The sequence below is a fragment of the Podarcis tiliguerta genome (genome assembly GCF_965153285.1).
Source record: "Podarcis tiliguerta genome assembly, chromosome: 3".
NCBI classification, from domain to species: domain Eukaryota; kingdom Metazoa; phylum Chordata; class Lepidosauria; order Squamata; family Lacertidae; genus Podarcis; species Podarcis tiliguerta.
The window spans coordinates 15,784,538-15,801,334 of NC_139536.1; the positions used below are offsets into that span (position 1 = coordinate 15,784,538).

A 16,797-nucleotide genomic window follows, 5' to 3' on the forward strand; every position below is an offset into this window, starting at 1 on the left:
GTTTCTGAAAAAAAGGCTTACATAACAAAATCAATTCAAAATACCATCCGGTTTACTTTTTTTTCCCTTTCCCTCCCTCCCCACTCCAGACCTCCCCCCACCCCGGTCAGGCCTTCCTTCTTCATATCTTTATCCATGTACACAGTCTGTTCATTCGAGCTTGTATGTTAGCGTTGGCTTCCCCTCTTTCTATCCAATTCCTGTAAAATGCCCATTTATTTGTGATTCTTTGGCATTTATTTTCCCACCTATCCTCTGCCACTATCTGTGTGAATATTTCTGATTGTACGTATTCAAAAACATAATCATTCCATTTTTCCATATTCCATTTGGCCTTTTCTTTCCATCCCAAAGCAATAACTGCCATTCCAGGTAGAATCATAATCTTGTACAACTCTTGCTTATTACTCCTTACTTTTGTTATTTCCCAGTATTCCCGAAAATAACAAATCCCTATTAACTTCTATGTTTATTTGAAATAATCCAGAAATTACCTTTATAATCTTTTGCCAATATTAAAATCTTTTGCCAATACAGGGCAGCTAAATGATGGACTGTTCTGGGTTGTGGCAAAGGAAAGCACAGGAAAGGAAATAAAAAGGAGGTTCATACAAAGCCAGATTCTGCCCACAGTTCTGTTCTGGTTAGCCCAGGCCCTGGCCCAGGGCTGAATTACACATTCCATGCAAATGTGTATAGAACAGAACCATAAAGGCTGCTACTCCTTGAAGGGAAAAGCAGTTTTGCCAGTAGCTTGCCGAAAGGCAGCTGCAGTGTAAAAGTAGCAGGCAAGGAAAATGTTAGGCACTATGAAAATAGCTTCCATCCAAAGCTGTTTTTATCTAAACCAGTCACAGGGTTTAGTGTTAGTTTGGTCCATGGAGCCTGGAATTAAACATGGCCCTCTCTACTGTACACCGAAGAGCTCTCCAGGTTTTTTGTAAGAGTTTTTATTGTTTTCTAGAAACCATATGGACAACAGAAAGTATATTTTTGGTCATATAAACATGTACTGATAGAAACACTTGTTTCATTATCAGGCCAACAAACTTCACTGAAGTTGGGAGAAACAGGAGATTTGAGTCCTTCTGTTTGGGAGTTAATAAAATAGATAAACTGAAACCAAGCCATCTCGAACATGTCATATGTAGTTTCTCCTCTAGCCACTCGGCACTTTGAGGTTGCTCTCCCAGTTCTAATTCATTCAGGATATTTATGAGCAGAGATGGGGGGGGGGGGGAGCTTAAGGTAAGGAAACACACCTTTTTTCCAAGATGAAATGGTACTACAGGATCATCTTCAGCATGAAGAATTAGCAGAGAGCAAGAAATATGCTTCACACTGTAAAAAAAACCACATTAATATGAATTTTTAGAAGTCCACAAACTCAGAAGATCTACAACTTAAGTCTGTGTAACGCAGAACAAGAAGTTTTATTTAAAATTTAAAAAAAAAAATTCTGGTTAAAAATGAAGTAGGCCTTATAGATCCCAACTTTCTAAGTCAACAAGTTCTATAAACAAAAATTTCTGTAATGAAGGCAGCAAAACAGCTGGACTGTAGAAGCTATCCAGTGAGCTTGAGATTGCCACATGCCTATTAGGCAGAAGTTAGGGATGTACTTGGTGAAATTAGCTCCTGGCACTAAGTTGCACAATTTGATCCCTTGAAACCAAGGTAGCTGACCTAGAGAAGCTGGTTGAAGTGGACTAAGCCTTCAGGGATGAGACAGCAGCTTCTGATTCTCAGGATTTAGAAACCTATCAGGAAAAGCCTCAGCCAGAAAGACAAAGACAAAGAACATTCAAGAGATTTACTTACTTCTCATCATTTGCAAACTTAATTCCACTCGATGTGATGGGATCAAGGAAGAACCAATCAAATCCTGGGAAATATCTATAAATCTGAAAAAAATAAAGTTCACAAGTATGTGAGTGATAAGAGTATTGAAGTTTCTTTAGAAGATTTTGGCTATTTCTGAACAATTAAAAAAATACCAAACCCTAAATTGACTATAGTCACACAGGTAGTCACAATGCAGGTACAGGTAGGAACAGGTAGAACAATGCAGACTGTGGAAGCATTTTTTAAAAATTAAATGTTGTGCTGCAATCATCAGAAGGTGATGGTTTTAAAATCTTCAATTAAATTACTTTTAAAAAAGGTGCAATCTGTTCTATTACTTAATATTTCTGTGAATGGTTTAGACTGAAAAGTTGGTCACAATATCAACAGCTTGCACACATTCGCTCAGTTCTTATCAGGGAGGAGAAGGTGGGGCCAAGTTTACTGAGAAGACATATTTACACCCTGCTCTTTGCGCTTGAACAGCTCATTCGTATAATAGAAAAAAAGGGAATATCAGGAGTTGCTTCAATGAAGAAGTGGGAAGCAAATAGGAAAGCGGACTTCAATTCTTCCTTTCAAGAGAAGGACTGATGCCACCTCATTTCCTGGTGATCATTTCCTGTTGAGGAGTATTTTGATGAGGACAGAAGAGCTGCATCAAGCTAAACAGCCAGTATTTTTTTTAAAAAAAAAATGGGTCAGAGTAATTGGGGAGGATGAAGGTTTCTTCTCCAATCCTAGCTTTTCAATCTAGTTCTAATATTTGACACACTATGCTAGGACGACTCTCCTTTTCACTCCTCCCTCGTTAGTGGAAAACACTCACATATTAGAAAGGAAGACTTCAGCAAGCAGCTTACACTTTCCCCAGCCAACAAGTGAAGCACCAACAATTACTTCTCACAGGGATATTAGTGCAAATGGCACCAGGCGTTCCCAGGATGTATGGCTCTTCATAGGCTCAGCAAGGCCTTCTTTAGAAGATATATATACCTGGAGGGTGTAGCTTACACCCGTTTACATTTCAGAGTAACCTCAAAACAATGATGGTTTATAAGACCCAGTTGCAGGCATACAAGATGCATTTAGAGCTCCTTGATAGATTATCCCAGCTTTGCGAGTCAGTATGAAAAACCGAGAAGTGCAACATCCCATCTTCTGAGTGCTGATGCATACTACCTTTAATTTCTACACTATCTCTTAATAACATCGGAGTCAAAGCTTCAATTTTACTGTACTATTTGGAATGTATTAGGAATGCATTTGCAGAGTGTGCTTCTGACATGGAATTTTTTTGTACCTCTGTGGATTGGCTAAGCTCTTGCAGAAGAAAAAACATTTCCAGAACATGGAAAAGACAATACTCAATTTTCAAAGGCTAGCTAGCTCATGAGCCAACAGACTTCAGGTACGATTAGAATTCTCAAGTGAACAAATACATATGCATTTTTACCAGATGCCAGATCACACATGAAAAGATGAGAAATCCAGCATATAAATCTGTACTTGCCACTGAAAAAGGATGGCTTTTTGCTTCTTCACGTATGTTCGTAAAAGGTGACTCTAATATCAGGGCATCAGGGGGAGTTTCTGAAAAACAAATAACAGAACTTCAGTGCTGCCCATTTAAGACACTAATGAGGGTCACTGGTGATTAGTATTGCTAGGCTAGGGTGTGGGAGACTAGGGTTCAAATTCTGATGCTTACTATGTGACCTTAGGCTAGTCACTAGTCTCACAGGGTGGTTGTTAGAATAAAATGGAGAGGGGGAGACCTCTTTACACCAACTTGAGCACCCTGGAGGAAAGGTGGAATATAAATGTAATAAATAAATCTCTGTGCTATGCCCACTGAAAGATATGGAAGCTGCAAAGCAAATGCTTGGTATAATGCACCTAAATGAAAGGATGTTTGAATGATACAGCAGAATATGAATGCAGAGCCTGAACGAAACATGAGCTGCAATTCAAGAACATGTTCACCTGATCAGAAACGAGACAATATTCTCAATTTCCTCACCCCTCTGCCTGAAAGGGCACCAACTGATTACATTTTTAAAAGGTCAGCAGACTCAATTGAAATCAAAGGCTTTGAGACTAACAGAAAGTTGTGAAACAGAGCATTCCTACTAATATGTGCCCTAAGCTTTGATGGCAACTAGAATCTCTGCAACACGGAATGCCACAGGCTAAAATTAAACATGTAGATGTATATATGGCTTAAGCTCTCAGTCCTACTTTTGCTGAAAAGTGACAGGCAGATGCACCAAGACCATATAAATCCTATAGCCTTTAAAAATGATAATAAAAGTTCACCTGCATCTATTTTAAAACTCCCATAAAGGTTTTTAAAGCTCAAAAAATCATTACTGCTAAACACAATCACAGTAACCCTTTTAATCTATTTTGAAAGACAGCAGGAAGTTGGGATGATATGAAATGGTTTTTGATAACATCACCAAAATATAGCTCTCTTACCTCGCTCACAAAGACGCCTTACAAGATTGGTTGCAACTCTACAAAAATAAAATCCACAATTAAAGATACCAATTACAGAAAATTGTATCATCTTCCTTACAACCCAATCACACCCATGTTTACTGAAAAGTAAGTCCTACTTTGTCCAGCAGGGTTTACCCCCATCTATGCATAAGATTGTAATTTCACTACCAAGTGCTGCTCAGCTTTTTGGAATGCCTACAGGAAAAAACACAAAACCCAGAGCAAGACTATACACCACAACTAAGAGGTGCATCTTTAGTTCTGTGATATCAAGATTTCTTCACTGTGAGACACTATGGGTATCCAGTTTGCAGAGTTCACTGGCTGGCTGGCAGTTGTAATAATGCAGATTTGAAATGGGAGTAAATTGGCACTGTAGACATGTCCCAATAAAAGGAACAAATAAAGAAGAGAGTTTAGGTTGACACATCTCCATTATAATTTCACTGGAGATGCTGCTCCAATAGGTTCCTTATATCGTAGGTTCCTTCTATCTTATTTTCAATTCATATTCTCTTGAATTCCATTATCTACGCAATATAATCCATACTATGATTCACTATTTGTTCAAAGAGTAAACACAAAAATCAAACCACAACAATTAATTTTAATTCACTGCTAATCCAACAGGAAGTACTTCAGACTACAATTACTGTATTTAGCATCGAATTGTTGTCTCAAATGCAATGTGTTGTAATAGCCTCATATATTAAACGATTGCTTTGTGCAATCTGGCCTTACCCAGTGCCCAAGGAGTGTCCCCATATATACACTGGATTGTCTCCACTTCTTGCTTTTATCCAGTCAAAAACATGAAGAGCATCATAGGTCATTCCACTCTCTGAGGGAGTGCCTATTGAGTCTCCCCAGCCTACAAAGAGAAAAGCTACTTTATTCCAGGAATCATGTTTCAAGCCAATCAAAAGAAAGTGTTCTGGTTTCATGTCTGAATTAAGGCCAAATAAACTGAGTGGCCCAGGGCACTGCAACTCAAAATGTCAGTTCTTAATTGTCTTTTAACACCCTGGACCTAGCTGAGATACCCACTGAAGAAAAACTGAACTGGCAGAATACCAAAACTAAAGTCCTAGAATCTTTTTACTCAGTCTGGTTCTATTATAGCCTGAAATATTCCGAGGCAAACCCTCCAAGAGTTCAACTGTGGGGGTTGAATAATACTGTAAAATGAATGGTACCAATTCAGAATGTACGTGGGAAATGCCATTTGTGAATAGATGAACTCTCTTCAAACAGAACACTAGATCATCAGAAAGGAAGACTCTAACCCAGCCTTTTGTCTGTTGTCCTGCTTTGCAGTGAGTTTTAACAACGCAAATGTTCAAAAATATGAGCCCCCCCCCCCATATTCTGAAGAAGTACAGTCCATTCTACTTTCTTACTCTATCAGACTTGTCATTGCTTTCCAGAGATTTCCACCTAACACTGCTTAAATGCGCATGGAACTAGTTTGAAAAAAGTAGTATTTTTAAACTTTGCCCTTCTTATCCAAGTCTATCGGCTAGGGAAGGGAGAGGAAACAGAGGAACACCTGCCTGCTGAGAAAGAGTTCAGTCACACCCAGCACTGAATGGCTGCAGGGCAGAGCAGTGAGCTTTGTGCAGCTTCTCTTCTATCTGCAACAGCTGTCACATTATGTTCTCTAACAAAACCTCGTTCCATGTTCCCTCAATAAAAGCCATTAGGACACAGGGCCTTTCAGAGTCACGGGATCATCTCTGTGGAACATCGTTCTCAGCAAGAGTCTAATCTAATCAAGCAGGTCTTTAGGAAATTATTATTATTGGTTGTTTTAGGAAGTGATGAGGTTTTATCTTTAAAGCGACTGAGTGCCACAGGTTCTGTACAAGTACTGTTTTAGGACTTCTTTTGCATTTTAAAAGTTCTAGTTGCGGTTCTATTGTTTAAAAAGGCAGGGTGAAAATAAATCGAAAGCCTATCTTAAGAGGTGAACCTCACTCTAAGATTAAGCCAAAATATGGCTTGGGGCAAAGATACAGGCTTCCCAGTCATGGCTGCTTTCCTCCTCAGTCATTCTGCTGCTGTGCTGAACTAAGTCATGGTTTGGCATTGCATGTCATCTGAGCCTGGGCTTGTGGTTCCGCTGCCTTCCAACAAATGACAAGCTATAATCAAAGTCTGTGCCATAGTTTACAGCTCACTGTTTGTCTGGAGAGAGCTAAAATATGAGCCATGGTTCAGACAACATGCTACACAAAACCATGGCTCAGCACAACACTGCAGAAGAAAAAGCAGGGGAAGTTGTGTGTGGCAGGGGAAGTGCAGGCACTGTCACACCAAGATATCAGTCTCTTACAAATGCAAAAAGGCTGTTCTGCAGCACCTGTAACAGTGCCAGCTCTACAGATCAAAACTATCAAGTCGGCATATACGAGGCAGGCCAATCTCGCACGTAAACTGGTCCCAAGTTGTTAAGGGCTTTAAATGCTAATAGTAACACCCTGGACATGGCCCAGTTGCAAATCAGCAACCAGTGCAGATCTCTGAGCACAGACATTATTTGCTTACAAGCAAGCATGCTTCAACATTCTGCACTAGCGGCAGCTGCTTGATCAAGTGCAAGGGAAGCCCCACATACAGAGCAGACTGCAGGAATCATTTGGTGAGTGTAGTAAGCAAGGATACAGCCCCTAGAAAAGTAATAGCATGTCATCTGGATTTCCAAAGAGTTTATGAAATAGACTTTTATTCACCAGTCAATAGGATAGTAGTTACAATTTGTTAGCATGAGTAACAGATGCCAGCTCAGGACAAAAGAGTAAGAATCTCACCTCGATAATCAAACGTGACCACATGGTAACCAAGAGAACTCAAAACCTATAACAGAAGGCAAACAGTCACAATTAAGATTATGAAGTATTTTAAAAGGACAATAAATTGATACATACTTTCCTGTTAACATAATTCTTCTCCCCAGTACTACATATTTCCATGCAAAAAAATATTTTTTTTACAAGGGTAGAGAACACGCAAACAAAACCATTCCAGAACAGGTTTTACCACTTGAGATTCTGTAAAGCACATAAGCAGCCTGAGGTGGTGTCTAAAGATGCATAGCTAGGAGTTGATTACTATTACAGCGCTAGCACTTTATGGCTGTTCCTCACAAAAACTATAGAAGATAAAGAGAAACTCCTCTGGAAGCAAGCTTAGATAGCTAAGCTATTAACAGAATTGCATATAGTAGTATTCCGGTCATTTGACTAATATTACTGCTTTTCTCACCTTGTAAAGTTCCACACGGTGATCCCCTCCTCTATTAAAAGAATTTGGAAAATCACACATTAGTTTTAAAGCCCCAAGACATATGGTTCTGGTACATTATTTCCCTGATCTTTCAATACAACTAGGAGGACCTTTTTCTTTTAAAGACTAGCTAGTTGAGCATGGTTCAGTCAAATTAGCACATTGAAGCTGAATGGAATAGTTAAACGCATGCAAAAACTGCAATCCTATACCCAGTTAACTGAGAATAAGCCCCACTGAATTAAACAGAACATCTCAGTAGAAATGTATAAGATTGTGCTGTAAGGAACTGCAGGTCAAAGGTGAGCTTGCCTTGCCCTGCCCAGTGACATGGCTGGCCCTCACCCAATCTAAACCAAAAGAAACAACAGGTTATCCTCCTTCTCACCCCTTCATTTATCTCTCTCTTACCTAGTCCCTGCATTTCCATGTAAGTAAAGGATCACAGGGTGGCTGGAACCCAAAGCATCCTCATACCACAGTTGGTCCTTGCCTTGAGCATCTTTCCATACAGCTGTGGGAACCGTGTGCCTAGAAGGAAATGGGAAATCAGGGAAAAACTGTGACCCTCCCAGGGTGCAAGTCTGGGCAGTATGTTCTGAGGTCCTGGGCTGCCCAGAGTTAAAACACAGCTTAAACTTTAACTGTGGTTTTACGTGACATGTTGACCAAGCCAAAACATCTACATACAGGTCAAGTTGAACTAGACATTATACAAGGTGGGGGAGTGAACTAGACATTAGGCTGCAGCAACCCCAGTTTCTTTGTAATGTGTTATTCTGCCCTCAGTTCCTATGAGAGGTCAGGAAGAATGTGCCTGTTCTTCTAGGACAAGCCTTCCATGGTCAAGTGACCATATATGAACATACATGGTCAGCTCACTGGTCCACCTAGCCCAGTATTTGTTTGCTCAGCCTAGCAGCCGCTCTCAGACTGAAGTCCTTCCCAACTGCACCAACCTGAGATCCAATTTAAACTGGAAATGCTGGGGATGGATCCAAGATTATGCATGTGGGAGGCATGTGCTATACTACTGAATTTTGACTTCCTATATAAGGAGCAACCATCCTACCAGTTTCAACTATAGAAATATTACTGATCATTTATTAGACGTATTAGTCCCTTGAATATTTAAAAACAGTTCCTTGAATATTCAGATAGATTGCAGGTGTTCATATAAAATTCATATACACCTACAATTCATATACACATACACAGTAACAACCCTCCCCTCAAGAACTACTGGAAGCTTTGGCAGCACACTAACAGCAAAACAAAGTAGTTTTGGGCTGCTACAAATCACAAAAGTTTTAGTGTTGGCAGTTAAGTTCAAGTTCAAGTTTTATTGCGGCAAAAGCCAGTAACATGTTGGCAGTTAATAGCTTTTCACTATAATGTAGGGCACATTAGTATCTGAAGTCTATAGTTGTATCACTCAGTGAGCAATTATGGCAGTTCTCACAGAAGGAAAATGAAGAAACCAGACACAGCCAGAAAAACTCTGGCAGAGAATTTAAAACTGCTTGCTGCAAGAGATCTTACAACATGATGATTTGCCAAAAATTACCGTATTTTTCGCCCTATAGGACGCACTTTTTCCCCTCCAAAAATGAAGGGGAAATGTAGGTGCATCCTATGGGGCGAATACAGGCTTTCGCTGAAGCCTGGAGAGCGAGAGCCTCTCTCTCTCCAGGCTTCAGGAAGCTCTGCGCAACCCTTCGGAGCCCGGCGCCAAGCCGCGCCGGCCTCCGGAGGGTCGCGCAGAGCTGCCCGCCCTCCCGGGGTCCGCGCAGCTCTGCACGACCCTCCGGAGCCCGGCGCCAAGCCGCACCGGGCTCCGGAGGATTGCGCAGAGCTGCCTGCATTTTGAAGCCTCGGGCGCGCAGGCAGCTCTGCGCGACCCTCTGGAGGCCTCCTTCGCACAGCTGTCTGCAAGCCTGGGGAGACCGGCGCGGCTCCCTAGGCTTGCGGATAGCAGGCTGTTCTGGGGGCTGGGGTCGGGGGAAGCTCAGGCTTCCCCTGCACCAGCCCCGTGCCTGGGGGGAAAATAATTTTTTTCCCTTTATTTCCCCCCCCCCCCAAAAAAAAACCCTAGGTGCGTCCTATAGGGCGGTGCGTCCTATGGGGCGAAAAATACGGTAAATGCACCCACTCATATTAATCATGCACATCAGAAAAAAACAATGACACCAAAAGTCACTTGAGGGTTAAGTTTTTCTCCATGAACTAGGACACGACTTCTTCATTTCAGTTAAAAGATAAATCACCACTGAGTTTTGATTAACAATATTTCGGTTGACAAACGTTTTTTGCCATCTAGTTTTGTAAATTTTCATTTGTTTTGATTCTTATAGCTCAACACAAAATCAATGAACTAAGTTGCTCTAGGTCTAGGAGCCAACACAGGCACTATTACAAAAAAAATTAACAGAGCCAAGCTCCTCCAAGGCAATCCCCTTTTCACCTGTTTAATTTGTGCCTTGGAGCAATCCCACATCATGTTGATTCACTTTCTTAGGTCTTGTCTAAAGCATGACCTTCAACATTACAGAACTAAACTTTCAGCTTTGTATCACCAGTCTTCATTGCATTTTGGTCTAATTGCTCAATTTAGTTTAGCTGCAGCCCAGAGAACAGTGTATCTTTCAAAAGAAACACTGCATTCCCAGCAGCAAATTATATACTCCCACACACAGAAAAAGCAACAATTGCAGGAGTTTGCATGGTGTTACTGAAAGCTCTCTCAACAAAGGGATCAAAAGCACAGCCTCTTTACTCAGGCTAAAAAGGACTCCAGTGGATAATGGGAGTGGCAAAGCTTTCCTTACCAGACTCCAATTGTCACATCTTCTTCTGGTTGTAGGTAGTAGTTACAGGTGTGGTTCAGACCTTGGTCCTGAGGCTTTTTCAAGTCAATGAAGTAGGGTACTCTCACTGAGAAAGGAAATAAATATCAGATTTACATTCCGTTTACCTACTGCTTGAGACCAAACACCCTTCACCAAAAAATAATTTTAATACAGAACTTCATAATGGTTATTGCACTAAAATGCATTAGCGATGGCATTTTCAAATTTCATGAAAGAAGTGTTCTTATTAACTGTAATGTTTTATTGTCAAAACAGATACCAAAGTGGCTGCCCTATCTCCAAGAATCAGAACAGATAATTTAAAAATATTATTTCAAAAATCCTGGAGACCTAAATTTGAAGGGCAGAATGAAGGACAGTTTGAAAGACAGTGCCACTAAGTGATAGTTTTCCCATACTGTATATATAAAACATTTGAGAAAATTGACAGTGAACTTTCTACTATCAGGCAGGCACAGATTTTAGAATAGGATCATACCAAGCACAACATGGAAGATGTCACTAAAGAGAGCAGGCAGGGAACAATTGCTTTTTCACTAACTGGTACTAGAACATTCACTGCAGATGCTAACAAACAAACAAAATTTCCAGGCAGCATCGAGCTTTTCCTCTATCAGCACTTCATGAGCAAGTACTGTAATGAAATACAGGCAGATGCTAACAAACATAGATCTTGGTATTCTTTTCTTTCTTTCTCTTTCTTTCTATCATTATATAAAATCTGACACTGGATTTTACTGCTGGGAACAGCAATCGAGAGAAAGTTGCATGTGGCTATGCAAAATGATTGCAGATCCTATTTTTTTATTCTCATATGCATATGATAGGAGAGTTATCATGCACACAAGTTGGAAATGCTAGAGCCTAGATGGTGTCTTTTGTATAAAAAACTAGGAACTTGTATATTAAAATGTCCACATGGTTTTAAGACACACAGAGAGAGGGTGGGAGAGAGAGAAAAGCAGGATTCTTACCAAAATTTAGGAAGACAAGCTTTGCCTGAATAGCGGGACAAAGTTTTACTAGAAATGGAATGGCTATGTACACTCCCACCAACCAGATTACTACCTTCCGCAATCGAAACCACATTCCATGTCTCCTGTAAAAGAGGAGGGGAAAATATAATTTCACACTACATTCAAGACACTTGTGAAGCAAGATCTACTCTGCCAGGAATATAGTGGGTACTATCATAGAACTGTAGAGTTGCCGCTGAAAGTTCAGGCTACTTCCATGCTCAAATACATAGCTACAGTCATCTGTTTTAAAACATGTATTGTTAACATTAATAGCTTCCCATTTTTCTAAGCACAGCATAGACAGTTCCAGCGTTGAGAATACTTCTATTATTTATACACTGCCATCACTTTACGTGGCCCCTTGAAAAGAGTTGCACAGAGAGTTCTTGACCAGGAAGCTTAAAAATTACGCTGACAGGAGGATGCAGAAGGCAAGAGTAATAAGAGATGAAGTGAGGCGTCTCTTTAAAATGTAGGGGGGAAGCGAGAGAGATTTCCTGATCTGTCAGTGTCATGATTTGCCCTGGTACTGTTACACACAAAGATGCATTGGGGGGAAACAGATATATCTGAGCTGCTTGCCAACTGTCTACAAATGGAGCTTACTCATAAGTGTCAGTCTAATTACATTTGGGAAACTGTTCTGTCTTACTTTGAACTATTCTTAGCATAATTTCAGCATCATCCAGCTTTACGCACAGAACTAGAAAAGCAAAAACACCCTGTTATTACAGTTACAAAAAGAGATAGAAGTCTGGAACAAAGACCTAAGGATATATGGGAGTTTCCTCACACAATCTAAGTTGCTAGTTTCCTGGTGTATTAGAATTTGAACTTAATTCATAAACTGGAATATCCAGGTTTGGGCACGCTAAAGAAAGTTAATTTGGTATTTCTTAACAAGTGAATTTGAAGCTGCGTGTGGTTCTTATTATCACCACTACTAATACAGATAGGAATAAACTAGCATAAGCTAAGGAGGATAACAATAGAAATGTCAACAGGCACCAATAAATACAATACACAGGCGAATGTACAAGAGTATGCCTACTGGAATTATTTTTAAAACTTTTCTCCTTTGAAGGGTAAGACATCATGCAACATCACAAACATTTCTGGAAACTCCTCGCAGCTTCAAGGGCGAATTTTATTGCAGGATGGTGGCTACATGAGAAATATATGCCCAAGGCCCTCTTATGCATCCCAAACTAGTTGCATAGTTCTTTAGCTTCAGGAAAAGAAAGCCATGGACAAGAGGCTTAGTCCACATTTTCCCATAGAGGAGTTGACTGCCAAAACACAGATGGATCTAAGAAGTCATGGACCTTCAGAGTCATCCCAAGACTTTAACCAGCAAGTGGGGGGGGGGGGGCTTCTTTCTATATGGTGGCTGCAGTCTAACTTAGTTCATTGAAGCTTCTGTGAGCTTGCAAACAGACCTCGCAGCCAGAGGCATCTGAAGGTGATTAAGGGAGAGGCCCAGAGTACTGTGTCTCAGTGTGCCTAGGACTAAGAGACATGGAGGGTGAGGAAGCTATTGCAGACCTGCAACATCTGTGCCATGTTTTTCTGCCGGAGAACATGTAACAGTAACACAAGTATTTTAGTATTTTGTAAAATATCAGAAAGGGGAATGTTCAGGCAGGTAGAAAATACACAGAAAAGCATCATCAGAACTGAAGTGCAGGTTTGTTGCTAAAAAGCAGTCTTAAACCCATTTGATATCCTCTAATACAGGTATGCTTGTCCCCCTTATATCACAGGTGGGGAATCTTTTTTCAGCCGAGAGCTGCATTCTCTTCCAGGCAATTGTCAGGAGATGACATGCCAATGCCAGGTGCGGCCAGAGCAACCAATGTAAATTTATCTTTGTACAGTAAGCTCATTTCTGCACACACCCTTTTCTATTGTCCATCCAGGCAATCACAAGCATTGTCCTAGTTCAAGGACATATTCCAGCCATTCAAGGAGGGTGGCAAAGCAGGGCTGGTGAGGGCCCCAGAGCCGAGGTTGCCCATGAGTGCCTTACATGCACCACACATTCTGATTCTACTTCTAACCTATGGCAAGCATGTGGAGGAGCTCAAGAACCATCAAGCCTATAATAAATGACAGGACTGACCAGTTTTGCTCACCTGCAAGGATTGGCAAACCTGACAAAAACTCTTGTTAAATGGTGAACTGATCCCTAGCAGATACCACACAGCTCATAGAATCATAGAATCATAGAATCATAGAATCATAGAGTTGGAAGAGACCACAAGGGCCATCGAGTCCAACCCCCTGCCAAGCAGGAAACACCATCAGAGCACTCCTGACATATGGTTGTCAAGCCTCTGCTTAAAGACCTCCAAAGAAGGAGACTCCACCACACTCCTTGGCAGCAAATTCCACTGTCGAACAGCTCTTACTGTCAGGAAGTTCTTCCTAATGTTTAGGTGGAATCTTCTTTCTTGTAGTTTGCATCCATTGCTCCGTGTCCGCTTCTCTGGAGCAGCCGAAAACAACCTTTCTCCCTCCTCTATGTGACATCCTTTTATATATTTGAACATGGCTATCATATCCCCCCTTAACCTCCTATTCTCCAGGCTAAACATGCCCAGCTCCCTTAGCCGTTCCTCATAAGGCATCGTTTCCAGGCCTTTGACCATTTTGGTTGCCCTCCTCTGGACACGTTCCAGTTTGTCAGTGTCCTTCTTGAACTGTGGTGCCCAGAACTGGACACAGTACTCCAGGTGAGGTCTGACCAGAGCAGAATACAGTGGCACTATAACTTCCCTTGATCTAGATGCTATACTCCTATTGATGCAGCCCAGAATTGCATTGGCTTTTTTAGCTGCCGCGTCACACTGTTGGCTCATGTCAAGTTTGTGGTCAACCAAGACTCCTAGATCCTTTTCACATGTACTGCTCTCAAGCCAGGTGTCACCCATCTTGTATTTGTGCCTCTCATTTTTTTTGCCCAAGTGCAATACTTTACATTTCTCCCTGTTAAAATTCATCTTGTTTGTTTTGGCCCAGTTCTCTAATCTGTCAAGGTCGTTTTGAAGTGTGATCCTGTCCTCTGGGGTGTTAGCCACCCCTCCCAGTTTGGTGTCATCTGCAAATTTGATCAGGATGCCCTTGAGTCCATCATCCAAGTCGTTGATAAAGATGTTGAATAAGACCGGGCCCAAGACAGAACCCTGTGGCACCCCACTCATTAACTCTAGAGATTCTTGTGGAACCAAGCATTTAAGGAACTAGCATTTTACTAAGTCCAACTCCTACCTGCATGGCTTGGGTGGTTTAGTACGTTCCACTCATTGTGGTTTGTATATGAAGTTGCCTATCTGATCCCTGGTGTCATAGCACCAGATGAAAACCTAGATTCTTGATACTTGGGTTGTATGGCAAGTTTATCCTATATGAGACCATTCCCAATATGGCACTGTGTTTTGGAAACAGAACAATAAATTACAGTAGGAGTAATTAGAATATAAACATGCAATCATGAATGATTGGGAAGGTAATGGGTTTTGGGGTGTGGATTTTTGTGTTTTGTGTTTGTTTTACATGGGACAATTCCTCTATAGAATAGCACAGGGGTTCGCAACTTTTTTTTTTTTGTTCCAGGCGCCCATTTGAATATCCAAGCAACTGTCATGGGACCACAAAAGGCCCATTTCTCAGACAAAACCTGGTGGGTGCGGTTAAATTTTGCACTGGCCTGCATGTGCCTGTTTCCAGGAAGGAGCAGAGGCACACAGCCAAAGCAGAAGGATTTAACTCCCCAACTCATCAGCTGGGTTGCTAGCACAATGAATTGGTGGGTGTGGGAGAACTATGTACATCACCTTCAACTCCTTGAAGGAAAAGGAAGATATAGTTCAAATATTATACCCTTTGTTGAACAGTTTCAAAAGCATTCAAACTGTATTTATAAACAGTAATTCCTAAAACTTACAATAATATCATCTTAAACATGGAATTTTTAGCTCCTCCAAAGAAAGGTTATAGCGAAACAGACACACTTTCAGGGGCACAATCCCCTGAGAGACAGGATCTGACAGCTTCTGATTTTCAAGGAGACCACCACTGGGTAACTTATCTGATTAGCAGATAGAGGCACCTAGACTCATCATGAAAGGAGAGAATGGAAGACAGCACAACGTAACCCTCCCCACCAGTTCATGTACTGTATTCCTAAAGATTTGGATTACCTTCCTCGCCAGACTTCTGCTTTCTTAAAAAACAACATTCCAGGCTTCTCTTCCTCTCCCCCTTCCAAAATTCCTTCATAAAACCCACACCCTCCCCAGCTGCAGTCCAATTACTTTAATTGCAGGTTGGACTACTCATGAGTAAACAAATACTCTGGCAGCTGCTTCTTCCCTTCACCCACAGAAACCTTTTTCTGGGCTCATCTAACTATTGCCTCATCTAACTATTGCAAGCAGTAACCATTAATGCAACATATTTACCAAATTATCAGGGCAGTACCTGTTTAAAAATGGATCCAGGGCAGATTCAGTATCATTGTTCATCAATAACCAGAACCACTACTATGATGTTGCTGGGTTTTTATTATTATTAATTATTATTATTATTACTACTGGCATGAACAGGGAGTGACTGAAGTCTCTTTCATAGAACTTCTTTTTAAACAGAAGAGGGCATCAGATCTTAATCAATTTTCCCCTGGAGAAAAGTACTGCAATAGAGCAAACAGTTCCTTTTCTGATTGTGCAACAGTTGGAAAAAGTTTTAAAAACTGGCTTATTTTAGATTTGCCCAAGCTAAATTATTAAGAGCACAGTCATGAGACAAATTCACTTACTGAAAAGTTAGCTTGTGTTTTTTAAACAATTGCATTCTATGTAACAATTGGAATAATTCACAAAGGAGGAGAATGGGGAAAAACAGGAAGAGAAACCAGTCACAGTCATATGACTACCAGCGCAGCTTTGTTGCTCAAGCAGTTTGCAGATAAGGGCTCATGCTTCTATTAAGTATTTGCAGACATTTCTGCTTTAGTACAAAACCAGCTAGAAATAGGTTTTCATTTACAAGCTGCTTCTGTGATAGAGGCTCAAGATAAAGATAACTTTCAATTTAGTGCAAAAATGTGGAAATAGGGGCAAAAAGGCTTCTCAGTAATTCAATCATTGAAATATTTTTCAACCTATTGTAAAAGTTAATGTGTCCACCAAGAATGCAATCTATAATGCACATGCTATACTTCCCTTATTGTTGCAGCCTGCCGGTTGTAAAAAATACTGACTTAGCAGGAT

The 16,797-nt window shown here is 40.9% G+C and overlaps 1 protein-coding gene across 2 annotated transcripts in view; it reads right to left on the minus strand.

The window, feature by feature from the left end:
* ABHD12 (abhydrolase domain containing 12, lysophospholipase) overlaps positions 1–16,797 on the minus strand; it is a gene marked incomplete at its 5' end in the record, with an annotated part of 34,237 nt that overhangs the window by 5,539 nt on the left and 11,901 nt on the right. For both annotated transcript variants that reach the window (XM_083432888.1, XM_083432889.1), the window contains 10 exons: positions 1,263–1,341; positions 1,822–1,904; positions 3,359–3,438; positions 4,327–4,364; positions 5,092–5,221; positions 7,161–7,206; positions 7,615–7,645; positions 8,047–8,166; positions 10,464–10,569; positions 11,480–11,604. In XM_083432888.1, coding sequence (XP_083289014.1) covers positions 1,263–1,341; positions 1,822–1,904; positions 3,359–3,438; positions 4,327–4,364; positions 5,092–5,221; positions 7,161–7,206; positions 7,615–7,645; positions 8,047–8,166; positions 10,464–10,569; positions 11,480–11,604 — 838 coding nt within the window. The remainder of the gene's footprint in view (positions 1–1,262; positions 1,342–1,821; positions 1,905–3,358; positions 3,439–4,326; positions 4,365–5,091; positions 5,222–7,160; positions 7,207–7,614; positions 7,646–8,046; positions 8,167–10,463; positions 10,570–11,479; positions 11,605–16,797) is intronic.